The sequence below is a fragment of the Glarea lozoyensis genome, assembly GCF_000409485.1.
Source record: "Glarea lozoyensis ATCC 20868 chromosome Unknown GLAREA2, whole genome shotgun sequence".
Lineage (NCBI taxonomy): Eukaryota > Fungi > Ascomycota > Leotiomycetes > Helotiales > Helotiaceae > Glarea > Glarea lozoyensis.
Window position 1 is genome coordinate 1,845,205 of NW_007360994.1, and position 13,787 is coordinate 1,858,991.

Below are 13,787 nucleotides of genomic sequence, written 5' to 3' on the forward strand. Positions count from 1 at the left end.
TCGCTCCTGGCCGGGACCATATAGCAAGTACGGGACTTACATTTAAATGCTTTCTGAGATAACTGTCTTGTGGCTCCTTGGCATTAAACAGTACAAATGAAATTGCAACCCGACCATAGAACTTCAGGATTGGTTTCCTCAGCTCGATTTCCGTCTTTGTGAGATGCGTTGTTGGCACAAAGATTGCACTTTCATTCACTATGGGCTTCGGCATCGGTCGATTCCCTGACCTGAACTTGATTCGAATCTCAGGACTGATGTTCTCTTGAGGGTTAGTGGGAACAATGCCGTACTTGATGCTGCCTGGTAGCCTTGGAAGATTTTACTCAGACTTCTTGTTCTGATTGGAATTCTGGTGAGTGCATCTTCGCTTCCACCAACTGAACTATGTCGGTATGTGGTAGGTACCATGAAGTAAGTTTTCATTCAAGGATCGTCGTCTGTGTCAACATCCTCCCTCAGGTCGCCATATAAGACCTCGCAGACTCCACCAAGGGGGACGTCCATCACCGCATCTGTTCCCTGGCTCCACACGGTTTTCCAATCCTTCAAAGTAGTATCCACTCGCTCCTTCTTTTTCCCACCTGGCAACTTCCGACCTTTACCATCTAGAGTCGCGACACTAGAAGCATCGTCGACAATCGTTTCAATCGAGGAGAGAGGTAAAGTGAGATATCCCGTATTGTATGATGCCAATGCAACGTAAATATATACCAATAACATTACGATGAATGATGGCAATGCCAGAGACCACCATCGATCGGGGTACCAGGTGATACCAAGCGCGTGTAGGAAGGGGGAAGGTAGGTATGACCATAAAAGGTACATGAGGAAGGTAAGCGAGGAGAAAAGGTAAAGCACGAAGCCATAGTATTCGTAGGTTGGTACTTTCGGAGAAGCTCGTGGGACAGGTTCTAGTTCGTCTGCTGAGCTGTCGGGTGTGGTAGGTCTCGATGGTCGCAGAAGGGAGGTCAGAGATGGTGAAGGAGGGAGAGGTGTGGGAGGACGATTGTAGAATGGAGGCGCGAAGAAGTTGTGTTGTTGCTGTTGCAATGGCGGTGGAGATGATGATGAGCTGGAGGAAGAGTCGTCTCTATATTGGCCTTGGAAGGCCGTTTCATCGTCGTCATCCGAAGAGGATGGCATTGTGATGTTTAGAGAGCGTATGCGACAGAGGCTGGACTTCCATCTGTCGACACGAGGTACGAAATACGCTTCGCGTAGCGAAACAAACATCACGTGACGATCTACCTACCTTGAATCTGAGTGTCATCTTCGAAGATGCGCACATCCACATTTACCCAATTGTTTTTGTAATTCTTCTGGTTCTCGTCTAATACCACTTGCCTTGAGCTGGCAACTTCATTAGAGGTATACGATGGAACTATGCCTTGTGGCGGCATTGACGGTCAGCAGTCGCTCCAATGGCATGCCCAGAAAGGTTGCGTCGAAAAAGCCTCGCAGACAGCCTCACGCTCATTGTGAACGCAGACCGACGAACATATTAGAACTATTCTCAACTTTTCAACAACATTGCTTTCCGTGGTTTTGCTATGAATACACACATGTTAGGATTCAATGGAGGCTGTTGCTGGAGTTGCGTCAATCGTTGGCATCGTTGGCTTCACAGGACAAGCCATACTGGGGCTGTTGAAGCTGAAAACACTCATTAGCGATGCTGCTACTGCCAAAGACACCATCAACAATGTTCTTGAGGGCTGTGACCTTTTGACATCAAACCTTGAAAGAAGTCGAACGTGTGGTTCAGATAATCGAAAATGACACTCAACTACAAGACAAAACCCCTACGGTTCTCGAACTTGGCGCCCTCAAATACCAGATTGTTTCATGTACTATAGACGTCGATAAATGGGTCATGGCTGCTCAGAAAATTGATCCGAAATCTCGAAAAGGATTCAAGGCATTTCTGCGCAAAATTAAGGTCGCCACAGGCAAAGAGGATTTCCAATCACTGGCTCAGTCAATCTCTAACCACCAACAACGCATTGGCATCGCTGTCTCTATTCTTGGTCGGTACGTCCGTCTCTGATTCTAGTCAATAATGAGCAGGGTTAACTTGAATATGCAGTACGCTAGATATCCTCGGCATTCATTCCTTAAACAGTGTCAGCAAAGGCTTGGGCGGTTTAACAGAAGCACATCTGAAACTGAGCAATATGATTAACTTAGGTCTCAATGCAAACTCGAATTCTCATCCAACCGAAGAGAGCATCGTCGGGCGGCTCCTTTCCCAGCTTAAATCTGACACGGAAGCTTCTAGCGAAGCCTCCCGTGCAAGCCTGCAGAGCATACAGGACAGTATCTCAAGCATCGCTTCGGATGTGGCGAATCTTGTCTCTAACTCGCCTACGGATGAGAAGGGGCTTTTCGGTACTGGGACAGGAGCATCCGATATATCTGGCAGTGCTCTTCTTTGGAGTTGTGACTCGGTTTCTGGCATTGAGGACGCATTCGTGCATCATGTATGCATCTACTGCTCGTCGTCTTTCCAACATATTTTGAGCTGGAAGGATCGAGGTAGACATCTTGTGCAGTTTCATGGATTCGGCTGTTGTAATCTGGCTATACAGTTCTCGACTTGGGCCGAGATGGAAGCGCATATAACAGGATTCCACGACGGTAATATCATCGGGGACCCGGTGGTTAGGTCAAAGTTTTTATGTCCACGAAGGACCGCGCCTCGCTTCCAGAGAACCATTGAGGACACTACAGAGTTTGTAAGAACGCTCGAAGAGCGTTCCACAGCCCCCTTGCTTCTGTCAGCACACTTCACCACTGGCATGGCTGATCTCGAAATCTTGGACAAAGTGTTGCATATGTTAGATACATGTCACTCAAATGGCCACCAAGATTACCCAATTCTGTTAGTGGAACTCAAAGACTTGTTACTTCAGGGAAAGTTCGATTCTTTTGTCGCTCCTCTGTGGCATATCCGGTATCAAATGGCTCCTCTAGTTGAGGATATGATCATCCAAGAAATTGGAATGATTCGCTACCATGCGCTTGCTTCACTACCTTCGCGAGTACGGAGCAGGGTAGGAGATATTCTACCTGTTCTGCTTAAGGCCATCGAACAGTCGGAATTCGAAAATCATCTGCTCCCCTTTTTCGTTTCCGTCGAGTGGAAGACAAGCGTAAGCGAGAGATTTGACAATAACAATCGGGTTAACAATTGGCTCCTGGATGTTCTGAAATATTCCAGTAACACAAGAACTTTTGTTGCAAATCATCTAGGATTGAATATTGCGAATATCTCGGAAATGCTAACATGGCTATCCTCAGTTGTACACTCATGGTTGGATGATGATATCGGTATTGAAGATTGCGAACCCCATAAACTGTCCGACGAAGCTCTAGACAGTCGAGACAGTATCCTGAACCCTTCATTGGATCGCAATACGAAACCGACCAAAGGATATCTTGAGACGTTCGATTTTCAACGTGGAACTAGGCCAAGTCGAGATGATAGTATCACCTCGAGTTTAAGCGGCTGCTCTCTGAAAAGCGAAATAGCGGCGAAAAGAAATCCAGGAGGCAGGCGGCAAGAATCTATTTACGGCGGATCATCTATGGGCAGTATCGACTCCATAGTTGCCGAGCATAGACCGTGCAAGAGGGCTAGAACTGAGGAATATACTCCGGGGTCCATCTATGAACAGTACTACTCACTCGAGTGAGCAGTGCAGGATTGCGACAAATGGTGGACCCACCGACCAAGTGACTTAGTATTACATTCGTACATCCACACATCCGAGCTATATAGGTATGCTATACATCATTTCAAAGCAACAATCACTGCTGATAAGAGTTAGCAATTAGTTGTTATGTCGAAGGTTGCGGTAGAGACTTCTCAGCTGAGTCGGATGTAAGGGCATATGAAAAAGTCATCCAGGGTACACTATTAGTATAGCTTGTGCCAAGTTGTGAAGTCCGGGGCCCAATCTTTGAGTAAACCTTAACCAACCTAGCGGCTCGTCCTCGAACACAGTCTTTCGACCTTTTGGCCATTCTCTTCCTCTGACTAGGCTGTTGCTAGGAGACATATAGGTGAAATCCTATGCATTGATCCATTGTTTTCCAAATCAAGTCTTCGTACTTCAACGAATAAAATATGATCAAATGTTATTCAATACAACGAAGTTGGACTGGCGTTATAAATACATGGAGTTCCCGTTTTGCTAGACATAAATTATATTCAGAACACTCTCGGTCTTTCTGATTATCTGATAATGCCAACACATCAGGACCGTAGATACCAAACAAATTTATAAGTCAATCAATCTGAGTCACCAATTCACCCGATCTCACCCGCATCATTTCTATATCCAAAAACAGCTCAATTACACATTCCCAATTATCGTAATTATTCTGACCCGATATCGCGCGAGGGAAAACTCGGAATGCCACCATTTTCAGCCACCAAACCTCGTGTCTCATGACCAGAGCTGACCTTCTTGGCTGCAGCTGAAAAATAATATATTAACACCAAACACCCTCAGTCACGTTTCGCAAAACCCATCAACTTTATAACATCGAAAACTTGAGGGTACAAGTATACTCCAGAAAAAGGTTTCATGGCAACTACCCGCCACACCCTCCTCTTCTCCCTTCCCACTTCCCGACCACTTCACCCTCTCCCCTCTAACATAACACGCACACTAATCCCCACACCCTCCGGCACCCTCGAACTCCTTTCCTCCTCTCCCTCTCCCTCTATCCCAGTCCGCAAGCAAATCCTCTTCTTCCAACACGGCGGCTTCGGACACGCAGCCGTCTGGCTACCTTATCTTACCTTTTTCGCGGAAAAGGGATATAGATGTTATGCGCTGAGTCTACGCGGACATGGCGGGAGTTGGAATCCGGGGTACTGGTCTATGGTGTGGGGGACTTCGAGGGGGATGTTGAGAGGGGATTTGAGTGCGGGTGTTGCGTGGGTGAAGGCGCGAGAGGGGGTTACGGAGGAGGATTTGGTGATGATTGGACATTCGGCGGGGGGTGGGTTGGTGCAGGATTTTCTTGGGAAGGGAGGTCGGGCTGGAGGGATGGTGTTGGTGGGGAGTTTTCCTTGGTGGGGTGGGTATGTATTTTGTATCCACAGTACCTCAAAGAAGTTGACTGATGATATGTGAATAGATTTGGAGTCTACAAAAACTGGTTCCGTCTCGACCCTTGGTTCCTACTACGCTACTACATTCGTGATTTCTGGCACCCCAGATCACCGCTCTCATCGACAACGTTGGTGAAGAGGGCGTTTTTCTGTGATGAGTATCCTGACGAACAGGTCAGGGAGTTTGAGCGGTGGATGCCGGAGTTTGAGAGTATGCTTTGGCCGTTGGGTCAGATGTTTGCGTTTACGAGTGTTGAGGAGGTGTTGAGGGGCATTGTGGGATGGGGGACGGGGAAGGGAAGTAGGGTTTTGGTTGTTGCGGGGGAGAGGGATCGGTTGATGACGGGCGATTTGATGGGGGAGTTGGCGGGGGGGTATGAGGTTGGTGTGAAGAGGATCTTGGGGGAGGAGGGGATGGTGAAGGGCGATGAGGAGAAGGAGGTTGAGGTAAGGGTTTTGGAGGTTGTGAAGGGTGCAGGGCATCATGTGCAGAATGATTTGCAGTGGGTGGATGGTGCTGAGAGAATTTTGAGGTTTCTTGAACAGCTTTGATGGAGTGTCGATGGAAGAGTGAAATCTCCACTTATGTAATATTTAAAAGTATAATTCTTCAGAAGATATGATCTTTTTACTGAAGAAATGGTCCTAAATGACAGACTGATGAATAACGTTACTAATATTCATAACTAAGCCCAAAGCAATACTGTTTTTTATCAACATTTTGAGCGTCTTCCTAGAAATGAAACTCTTATAAGACTGAACGAGGGAGAGACGGTAACAACAACAGTCCCATCTCATACTTGCACATCCTTAACATTGTCTATCAATTAGTGGGAAATAGAGTCCTGAGAATGTTCCCTAAATGGTTTATGAAAACTCTAAACAACAATTGAAGTAAGACAAAAAATCCAAAGCAAAAATCCAAAGTCGTGAGAGATTTAACTATGAATTGCCTTCATGAAGGGAAATGTCAAGTACCTTTTTCAACGTCACACAAAATTCAAATACGAGGATTGTAACCAGCCGACACTCATCGACGCGTTTTGATCTAATGACCTGGAACATAAGACACATGTAACAAATATCTGAAAAGCAATATCCACACGGTGTACATGTTTACTGTGATGTTATATGTTTGGTGTTTACGAAGCTATTTTGTGGTGGTTGTCGTATTAAACCCCGCACTCCGGACCGAAGATCGGATGTCCGACGGGTTGCGACATATATGTACAACGGTACATCTTTCGTGACTTTATCTTCTTCACCACTCTCCCATCTTATCAAGAGCTTATATTCAACTTATCGCTCATCGAATCCTTGCAACTTCGACCTCTCTTTCACTCACGTCACGTCTTAGACCACTGACATCTCACCTCAGTTCAAACACCGGTCATCCACCTCCTCTCATCACCTCCTCTTTCCAACTACCATCACGCATCTCCCTCATTCCTCAAACCACTCTCACCACCCTCAGACCCTCTCATCCCGGAAATGGCTTCACTGCACCCCCTCTCCCCAATCCTCTCAAGTCTGATAGCTCTCCTAACCCTAATCGGCCCCTACGCAGCGGATTACAACGAAACGCACGTGTTCAATCCGAACTGGACACCCCATGCGAAGTTCCATAATGGACAGACTATGAGTATGGGGTTTTGTCTTGGGTTGAGTATACTTTACTACACCTGGATTGCAGCTGGCAGCGTCGAGACTGAAAAACAGAGACGCGGAATCGTGTTGGTGCTAAGTAATCTGTATTGGGTCACGCAGTTAAGTGGGTTTTTGTATCCGGGTACGCTGGGGACGGATCCGGAGTTTGTAGGTCCTGTTTTTCTTTCTCGTCCAGCCACCTGAAAATCCCGAAGCTAATTGTTGTGCTAGGGTGAAGGAAATCCTCAGATCCCGCTCTGTATCGGTGTTTTCATCTCAAGTAGTCTGGCTTACTATCTTGAGGGGAGGAGGATTGAGGGGAGGTTGAGTGGGAAGGGGAAGGTGGCGTGAGTTTTCCGCTTGGAGGGGGCGCTCGTGAGAGATTCAGGATTAGAGGGGAGGACGGGAAATGTGTGGAAAGGGGGAAATAATAGAGGTGGTCTAGTCTGTAAGGGGGGTTTAAGTCCAAGATCACTTAAGGGGAAAACTCGAAAGATGGATTTTATACTACACGTCGTTCTTTGGCCCGTCGGACCATACGCGATATCTACAGAACACCCAACGTACCCGAACTTTGCACACGCACAAAACACAATCACACAGCAAACGACTCTCCACGTTAGAGGGGACAGCAATTCGCCACAATCTATCTCGTCTAGGAAGGAAACACGGAGATGTAAATTTAGGTATGCGTTTAATTCCACTCTATTCTTACAAAACATCTACAGCTCGCTTAAATCCTCAGCCGTGTACTAGCTTTTGTGTTTCTCCTCACAAACATCCTTTCTTCAGCGGTACTACTCTCCAAAAGTGTCGCTTCCTGCCAACTAGCATAGTCGGTGCACCTGATGCTATGAAGTCTCCTCGAACGGCTCGCTTTTTCTCTTTCGGGGACTGTGTCGAGAGAGAGATCCAAATAATGGTAAGTCTGCGTTTGCCTGAAAGCTACTTTTTTGGTATCCTAATAGAACGTTTTCCTTCGCTTCCTTCTTTTCTTAATGTCAATGAACGATACCCCTTTTGCGTCTGAAACCCTGGCTATTCAACATCAACCCTCAATGCCTCTACCTCCCCTCCCTAAACTCAACCGCAGAAATATTCCCTCTCCTTCCCACCTCACTCACACGTTCCCGCCTGCGCCTGAAGCGCATTATCAATCAAAGTAACCGCCGCATTCAACGCACACCACGTGCCACTATTACTCGCCGCCTCACTCGCTCCAATCGCCGTATACGCAATAATATTCCCCTTCATCTCAGCCGCCGCGCCGATCGTCGCCGACGACCCCACTATAAAATACACATTACACGCCTGTGCGCCGTTGGCAAGGACGACTTTAGCTGCGGCGGCGGCTTCGAAAGTGGTGAGGATCTGGAAGACGAATTGTCCAGCCCCGGAGAGCGTGAGCGTGCTTGAAAGCACGACGGCAGAGGATGGAAAGGTGTACACGCCGGCCTCGAGCGTGACGCCGCCGAGATCTGAGGAGGGGAGGGCGGCGGTGGGTACTAATGCCAGAGCACTATCTTCATTAGCACCTTCAAGTTGCTTCGGCGAGGAACGGGGTATAGCTACGCGTTATAAGCCGTCAAGCACGCCGCCTCTCCATCCTGAGCAGTCACCGTGCCGGCTTCTAACTGTCCTGATGCCGTTCCAGGTGGAAAGCCTACGATGGCAGTGCCGGGCCATACACCGCCATCACCTACGCCGCTGACGCCGGTGAGAGCTGTGGCGCCCGTGGAGGTAAGTGTTGTAGCGCTTAGGGCTGCGAAGGATTTCGCGAGGCCCATTTGCAGTGGGACGGAGCATTTTTCGAGGGGAGAGGCGTGTGTGAGGGAGAGGAGGAGGAGGATGGCGGGGAGGGAGAACATGGTGTAGGAGGGAATGGGGTGATAGTTAGTGAGTTGATGGATTAGATGGGTTGTGGAAGTGGTGAAATTCAAAAAATAACAAACTAACTAAAAAGAAAACTCATTATTTCCCTCGCGGATCCTCTCTTTATATACACCTACTCCCCTCTATCTCTTCACAGTTACCAACCCATCCTATTCTGATGGGCATAGACCAGACCCTGACACCTCTCTCTCAAACCCCATCTCCATATGCACATAGGGTCGTGGTTGTTCGGCTAAGCACGAGGGGGATCGACATTGCAGTATTGTCATATGCACGTCAAATCGTCAGGACCCGGAAGTTTACTACCCAATGAAGCTCGATGCTGCATGCACCTCTCAACGGCCGATTTTGAGATTCGGCATGTTACATAAGAGTCGATGGCGTTTGCATACATTGGAGCTCGTGGGTTATAGATCTGCGGTCTTTGAGCTGTAAGAGGGTTGGAAGCCTAGAATTTGGATTTTCTCGTACGCTGGGAAGGTGTTGCTTTGGGGGGTGGTTTAGATGAATGTTAGATTGTGGTTGTTCGAGAGAGGAGGTCTGGTTGATTGGGGTAAGCTAGTGTGGTCAGCGAGTTGTAGGGTGCTGGAGCAGATACGTAGGATTTCATGAATCGATTTCAGATAATTTGGTGTAGGGGTAGTTTTATTTGCGATACTCTAGGACTGTTGCAGAGGCAGCTTCGTTTAGTTGGTGACATAGAGGGATATTAAAATACTACCCGATAATCCTAAGATGTTTGAAGGAATCGGGAGGGACATGCTTTTGAGAAATTGTAAGAATGGGACTCAGCAGAGGTCTTATTATAGCATACTTCTTTCGCCGAATAAATCTTTAAGCTGGGGCCTATACGTTAAAAAACTTATACGCTAACAATATATCGCAATCATCGTAGACTCTAGAATTTAAATAGTAATAAGCCTACCTGTTAAAGTCTATATACTTTAGAGTATTAGAGCTATAATTCTTTAACTACTTAAATAATATATATATACTTAAGTTAGACTATTCTTTCTAATATATAATACTTTTTAGTACTAAGAGTATATTAATTAGGTCTTTAAAGTTTTCTTAAGGAGATTTTATCTCAAAGTCGAGATATAACTAGTCTAAAGAGACCGAAATATACTTTTAGTTAGATAAGTATCGATAACTCTAAAGTATATAGACTTCTAAAGTAGAGCTTAAAGAACGTATAAGTATTGTAGATATAAAACATTCTATTAGGCGGTTAAGTTCTCTAATGATTATTAACTTCTAAACTATAAAGACTCTTGTTATTTTTAAGAAAATACAGATTAGTTTATATCTCTTACCTAAAGAAGCCGGGAGATTAGTTTTCGTGTAAGACTTTAAGAAGGGAGAGTTAGCGTAATTACAAGCTACTTAGACAACTTTAAAAAAACCATAAGTTGCTCGAGCGTAAATTGAGTCAAGTATGAACTTAAGCTCCTTACAACCTACTCAGCTAGCAACAAAACATCCTCCATCCCTATAAACAAAGCATCTAAGCAACGGAAAAAGAGACGCATCAACTGATTTATCAAACAGACAGCTCTACCAAATCTCTCTCTTCTATTGATCAAAGCATCACTGAGACCAGCTCATTCAACACATCAATAAAAGCTCCTTCCTGACCGTCAAGAGAAGGAAGATAAATCCATATCCCCTCCAGTAGAACCGCAAAACACAAATTTCATCTCCCAAATCCTCACTCAGAATTTCATACCAAACATCACCGCGAAAAAAACAAACATCCTCACAATCACAAACTCACTATCAAAGAAACATCCTCCCTTCTCGCACTTCCTTTGAACACACATTGCTGCCAACATAACAATGAAAAAAACTCAGCACACTCCACGCATGTCGTTCGTTGCACAAAAGGCCACTTCAGACTGCTGTGCATCCAAGAAAATGTAGATCAACCAAGTACCACCTCACGATATCTGCTCACGGTCAAGTCTTATTAAAGTCACAGCTTCTCGCAGCCCACCAGGCGCACTTCAACACAAGACCACGTCAAGCCCACGACAGTAATTCCTTTCACCTTGGAGCTTTATACTTACGCCCGCTACTCACAATGCACCAATCCTAGACTCCGCGTTCTACCAATTTATACCATGCACAACCCCTTTAGAATGAGGTTCTCTGGAAGGGGAATTCCTGACATGATACATTCTACGAAGCAAGTCTTGAACTCACCAATTACACATCGCGTAATCACATTCTTCCACTCAACCTCGATTACAGTAATAATCATTTTCATAATTCATTCCTACACTCTCCAACACCCTATCTACAAGCCCCTCTATCTACACTCCAGAATCTCCAAAATCTCCGGGAACACCGGTGTGCCAAACCCGGTAATCGGATCCCAGCCCTTCGTGACGGGGAACGCGCTGACGCCGCACCCTTGCGCGTCACCGCTCAGGATGTCAGTGAAGCCCTTGTATCCGACCTTGTAGAGCCACGGGTTGAGGAAGCCCAATGGGGCTTTGCGGTGAGAGATGAGTGCGTCGTTGGCGAGGGAGATGATGCTGGACATGAGTGGGCAGGAGGCTGAGGTGCCGGAGATGGAACCGTCGGTGAGGTTGCCGACGTAGGCGAAGTAGAGACCTTGGGCTGAGAGATCGGGGTAGCCGCGTCCGTCTGGGAGGGGGTTAGTAGGATTAACTAGGGGAAGAAGGGAAGGGGACGTACTCTTGTTGTAGAGACCATCCCAAGCACCCTTCAAGTTCTTGACGTAGGCTGGGACGACGGCATCTTGGTAACTTGGACGAGGGAAGTAATAACTGAATCCACTGCCAGAAGCGTAGAAACCGTGTTGTCTTCCATCTGGTCCGATACCTGGTTGACGGTATGCAGAGACTTCTGGTTCGAACTGTTGAGTAGCACCAACGGTTGTGACGTATGGACAAGAAGCTGGGAATGCGGGGAGGAAAGTGGTTGTGTTCTTTCCGTCGTTGGAGACACAGGCTGCTGGGTCTGATCCTCCTACACCACCGTCACCGGAGGAAACCAAGAGGGAGATTCCCCGAGCGCCAAGTTGAGCGAATTGTTGGCAGACACGTTGGGCATATGCTTTTGGAACGGTTTGCTCGTCATCACCGTACGAGCTGCTGATGACTTGGGGAACATCCTTTTGGCCCATGACAAAGTTGACCCAGGTCAAGTATGGTTCGTTGGTATCAGTTGGGGTGTTGATGTCTGGAGTGAAAGGTGGGCTGCCTCCAGTAGAGTAAGAGGTAACTGGTTGTGGATAGGTCATTCCGAGAATGGTTTGAGCATCCAAGTTGGCTTCTCCCCAGTGATCTCCAGCTTTAACTTGAGCTGGGGTCAATGGAGTGTCCTGAGCTGGAAGTCCTCCATCAATTGAAACTGATTTGAAAGTGTATGCAGTGTGTTCAGCTTCTGGTCTCCATTCGGAAAGGAACTTGGCGACATCAGGTCGGATAGGTGTCTGGTTCAAGTAGTTGTTGAATCCAATCTTGTTAAGTCCTGGAACCTTTTGAACGTAGTTGATTGTGCCGTAAAGAGTACGGAAACACTCAATGGTGACTGGAAAGAACTTGCAGACCTTGGCAATGGTCTCATTGGTTGGTGGTTTGTATCCTGGTGGAGTTGGGTGGTCCTTGAATTGAACATAGTCTACGCTTTGTGTCTTGGTTCGCATGAAACTTGTTGTTGGTTGAATGGTGTCGATGTGCTCGTGAAGGTGCTCTGGGAGGGACCATTCCGAGGTACGAACGAGAGTCGATCCATCTTCGTGCTGGAAAACGGAATACTTGGTATCCAACAAACTTTCAGCAGATGAGACATCAATGTAGATGTTGATCCAATCTTTTGCCTCGCTGTAACTGAATTCCTTGACTCCATTGGTAAGCAACCACTCGTGTACGAGGTCGAGGGTCTCCTCTTTTGGTGCAACAAGCTCATTGATGTGCTCGAAGCTCAAATGTTGTCCGTAACGCTCATGATCAGGGTCGGAGACTAAACGATTAGCACATTTCACTAAACCCAGAAAACAAAAACATACCTTCATAAAGATGTCTATCCAGCTCCTCAAAATTCCCCTGCTTCAAACCAAGCTGCATATGAAGCTTATGATCCTCGGGAGCTCTCCCAAGGTTCTTCCATTTCTGGGGAACCTGATGAACCTCCTTTACACTGTAAGCCGAGCGCGACCGAATTGGCGTACCAAAAACGGTCTGCACGCCAATTGCCAAAGAGCAAAGGGTAGAGATGCGGTAAAACATGTTGGACGAGAGGAATTGGAGCGCAACAACCAAGACGGCTAAGACTACCAAGCTTCTCTTGGAGGGGTTCCCAAGCTTTTATAAGCTTTCGTGGCGCTTGTATTCTTCCCTCGTCGTACCTGACCAGGGAAGAGCTATCCCATTCTTCATCGGTGGGACAGGGTTAGTAACGGGCCCGGATGGTGCAGTCACTGGCGAGATATGATCCGGGTATGCACAAGACAATTCACCAAATCACCGTCCAAAGAATATAGATTGTGGAGGACCCTATCTGGATTTTGCCGTGGATATTGCATTGCGATTTGTTATGGTCAGGGAAGGCAGGGTGTTGACCTTCCCAAATAGTGTTGGCGGATCTTCCAATTCACGGTCACCGTACATGAAGTTGCACTTGGCGTGATGCAGTCACTGGCAGTCTTGATGAAGCTGGAATTGTCTCTAAGAATGGATTTCTATATTTCGAAAGAGACATATAAGAGACAACGTCTACTCATCTCAATCCCCAATAAATTGATATCAATTCACAACAAACTGATCCAAAAACCCCATCCAAACAGCCCCTATCACCGGCAAATCTCCACCCCCAACACTCGCTAAGAGCATTGCACTCAACGGTCATCCCCGCCCCGCCTCCCCGACCATCTATCCTAGCGCCATCCCGACTTCACCTCGGCCCCAGCCAAACGACCGATACCTTCCCCTTCCAGTGAAGCGTGAAGGCAAATCCTCCTCCATATGTAAGCTCGATAGACATCCAGGTACTCGAGTATCAAGTTCAATTGCCGATTCAGGAAAGTAGATAAAAAAACAGCGTCGGCCGCTTTCCTCGTATCCGAATTGCCTGTGTGGCGTTAGGAGCA

The 13,787-nt window shown here is 46.9% G+C and overlaps 5 protein-coding genes across 5 annotated transcripts; 2 read left to right on the plus strand and 3 right to left on the minus strand.

Annotated features, from left to right (window-relative positions):
• Positions 1–426: 426 nt before the first annotated feature.
• Positions 427–1,146, minus strand: GLAREA_03930 (uncharacterized protein; the record flags this gene model as incomplete). Its single annotated transcript, XM_008084183.1, has 1 exon — positions 427–1,146. The coding sequence occupies one exon, from the start codon at positions 1,144–1,146 to the stop codon at positions 427–429; it is 720 nt and encodes a 239-aa protein (XP_008082374.1).
• A 432-nt stretch (positions 1,147–1,578) lies between these two features.
• On the plus strand, positions 1,579–3,698 carry GLAREA_03931 (uncharacterized protein; the record flags this gene model as incomplete). Its single annotated transcript, XM_008084184.1, has 3 exons — positions 1,579–1,720; positions 1,797–2,034; positions 2,090–3,698. The coding sequence occupies 3 exons, from the start codon at positions 1,579–1,581 to the stop codon at positions 3,696–3,698; spliced, it is 1,989 nt and encodes a 662-aa protein (XP_008082375.1).
• Positions 3,699–4,595: 897 nt separating this feature from the next.
• GLAREA_03932 (alpha/beta-Hydrolase) lies at positions 4,596–7,126 on the plus strand (the record flags this gene model as incomplete). Its single annotated transcript, XM_008084185.1, has 4 exons — positions 4,596–5,098; positions 5,155–5,642; positions 6,507–6,943; positions 7,007–7,126. 4 exons carry the CDS (start codon positions 4,596–4,598, stop codon positions 7,124–7,126), a joined length of 1,548 nt encoding a protein of 515 aa, XP_008082376.1.
• A 765-nt stretch (positions 7,127–7,891) lies between these two features.
• GLAREA_03933 (uncharacterized protein) lies at positions 7,892–8,643 on the minus strand (the record flags this gene model as incomplete). Its single annotated transcript, XM_008084186.1, has 2 exons — positions 7,892–8,294; positions 8,348–8,643. 2 exons carry the CDS (start codon positions 8,641–8,643, stop codon positions 7,892–7,894), a joined length of 699 nt encoding a protein of 232 aa, XP_008082377.1.
• Positions 8,644–10,979: 2,336 nt separating this feature from the next.
• GLAREA_03934 (Subtilisin-like protein) lies at positions 10,980–12,927 on the minus strand (the record flags this gene model as incomplete). The annotated part of the gene is made up of 3 exons (XM_008084187.1): positions 10,980–11,320; positions 11,372–12,661; positions 12,708–12,927. 3 exons carry the CDS (start codon positions 12,925–12,927, stop codon positions 10,980–10,982), a joined length of 1,851 nt encoding a protein of 616 aa, XP_008082378.1.
• Positions 12,928–13,787: the final 860 nt, after the last annotated feature.